This window comes from Pygoscelis adeliae, unplaced genomic scaffold, assembly GCF_000699105.1.
Source record: "Pygoscelis adeliae isolate BGI_AS28 unplaced genomic scaffold, ASM69910v1 Scaffold325, whole genome shotgun sequence".
NCBI classification, from domain to species: domain Eukaryota; kingdom Metazoa; phylum Chordata; class Aves; order Sphenisciformes; family Spheniscidae; genus Pygoscelis; species Pygoscelis adeliae.
In genome coordinates this window covers 473,507-473,941 of record NW_008824769.1, presented here as the reverse complement: position 1 = coordinate 473,941, position 435 = coordinate 473,507, and the positions used below count along the sequence as shown (strand labels likewise).

The 435-nt window shown below is 54.7% G+C and overlaps 1 protein-coding gene across 1 annotated transcript in view; it reads right to left on the bottom strand.

The window, feature by feature from the left end:
* Nucleotides 1-185: 185 nt before the first annotated feature.
* POM121 (POM121 transmembrane nucleoporin) overlaps nt 186-435 on the bottom strand; it is a 30,757-nt gene continuing 30,507 nt past the window's right edge. Inside the window, exon 12 of the mRNA XM_009323626.1 lies at nt 186-214. Within this exon, the coding sequence (XP_009321901.1) occupies nt 186-214 (29 nt within the window). The remainder of the gene's footprint in view (nt 215-435) is intronic.

The following is a 435-nucleotide window of genomic DNA, read 5'->3' as shown; positions in this document are numbered from 1 at the left end:
TTTTTTTTTTTTTTTTTTTTTTTTTTTTTTTTTTTTTTTTTTTTTTTTTTTTTTTTCTGCCAGGGCTGGAGCCCCCAGACCTGGGGGTCCAGGCCCCGTCCCCCCCACCCCGGCTGCCTGCCTTTCAGTCACGACAACGAAGGGACAACTCCCCCAGCGCGAGTAGCCACGCAGTGATGCTACTGTCAACACCCAATTAGCCAGGGCGCGTCCCCTGCAAAGGGACAGGCGCCCCCCAAAAAAAGAAACTCCAAACAGCAAATCCGGCATAACCAACATGCCGCCACGCACACGGTTCAGTTCTTCCTCCAAACTCGATTCAATGAGCGCATGGAAACGGGAGCACAAATAAAGCAAAAACAGAGGGGGCTTTACACGAGCCCGCAGCCCAGCGGGGAGCAGCGAGGGGCGGGGTGGGGGGCCGCTCGGCAGCCG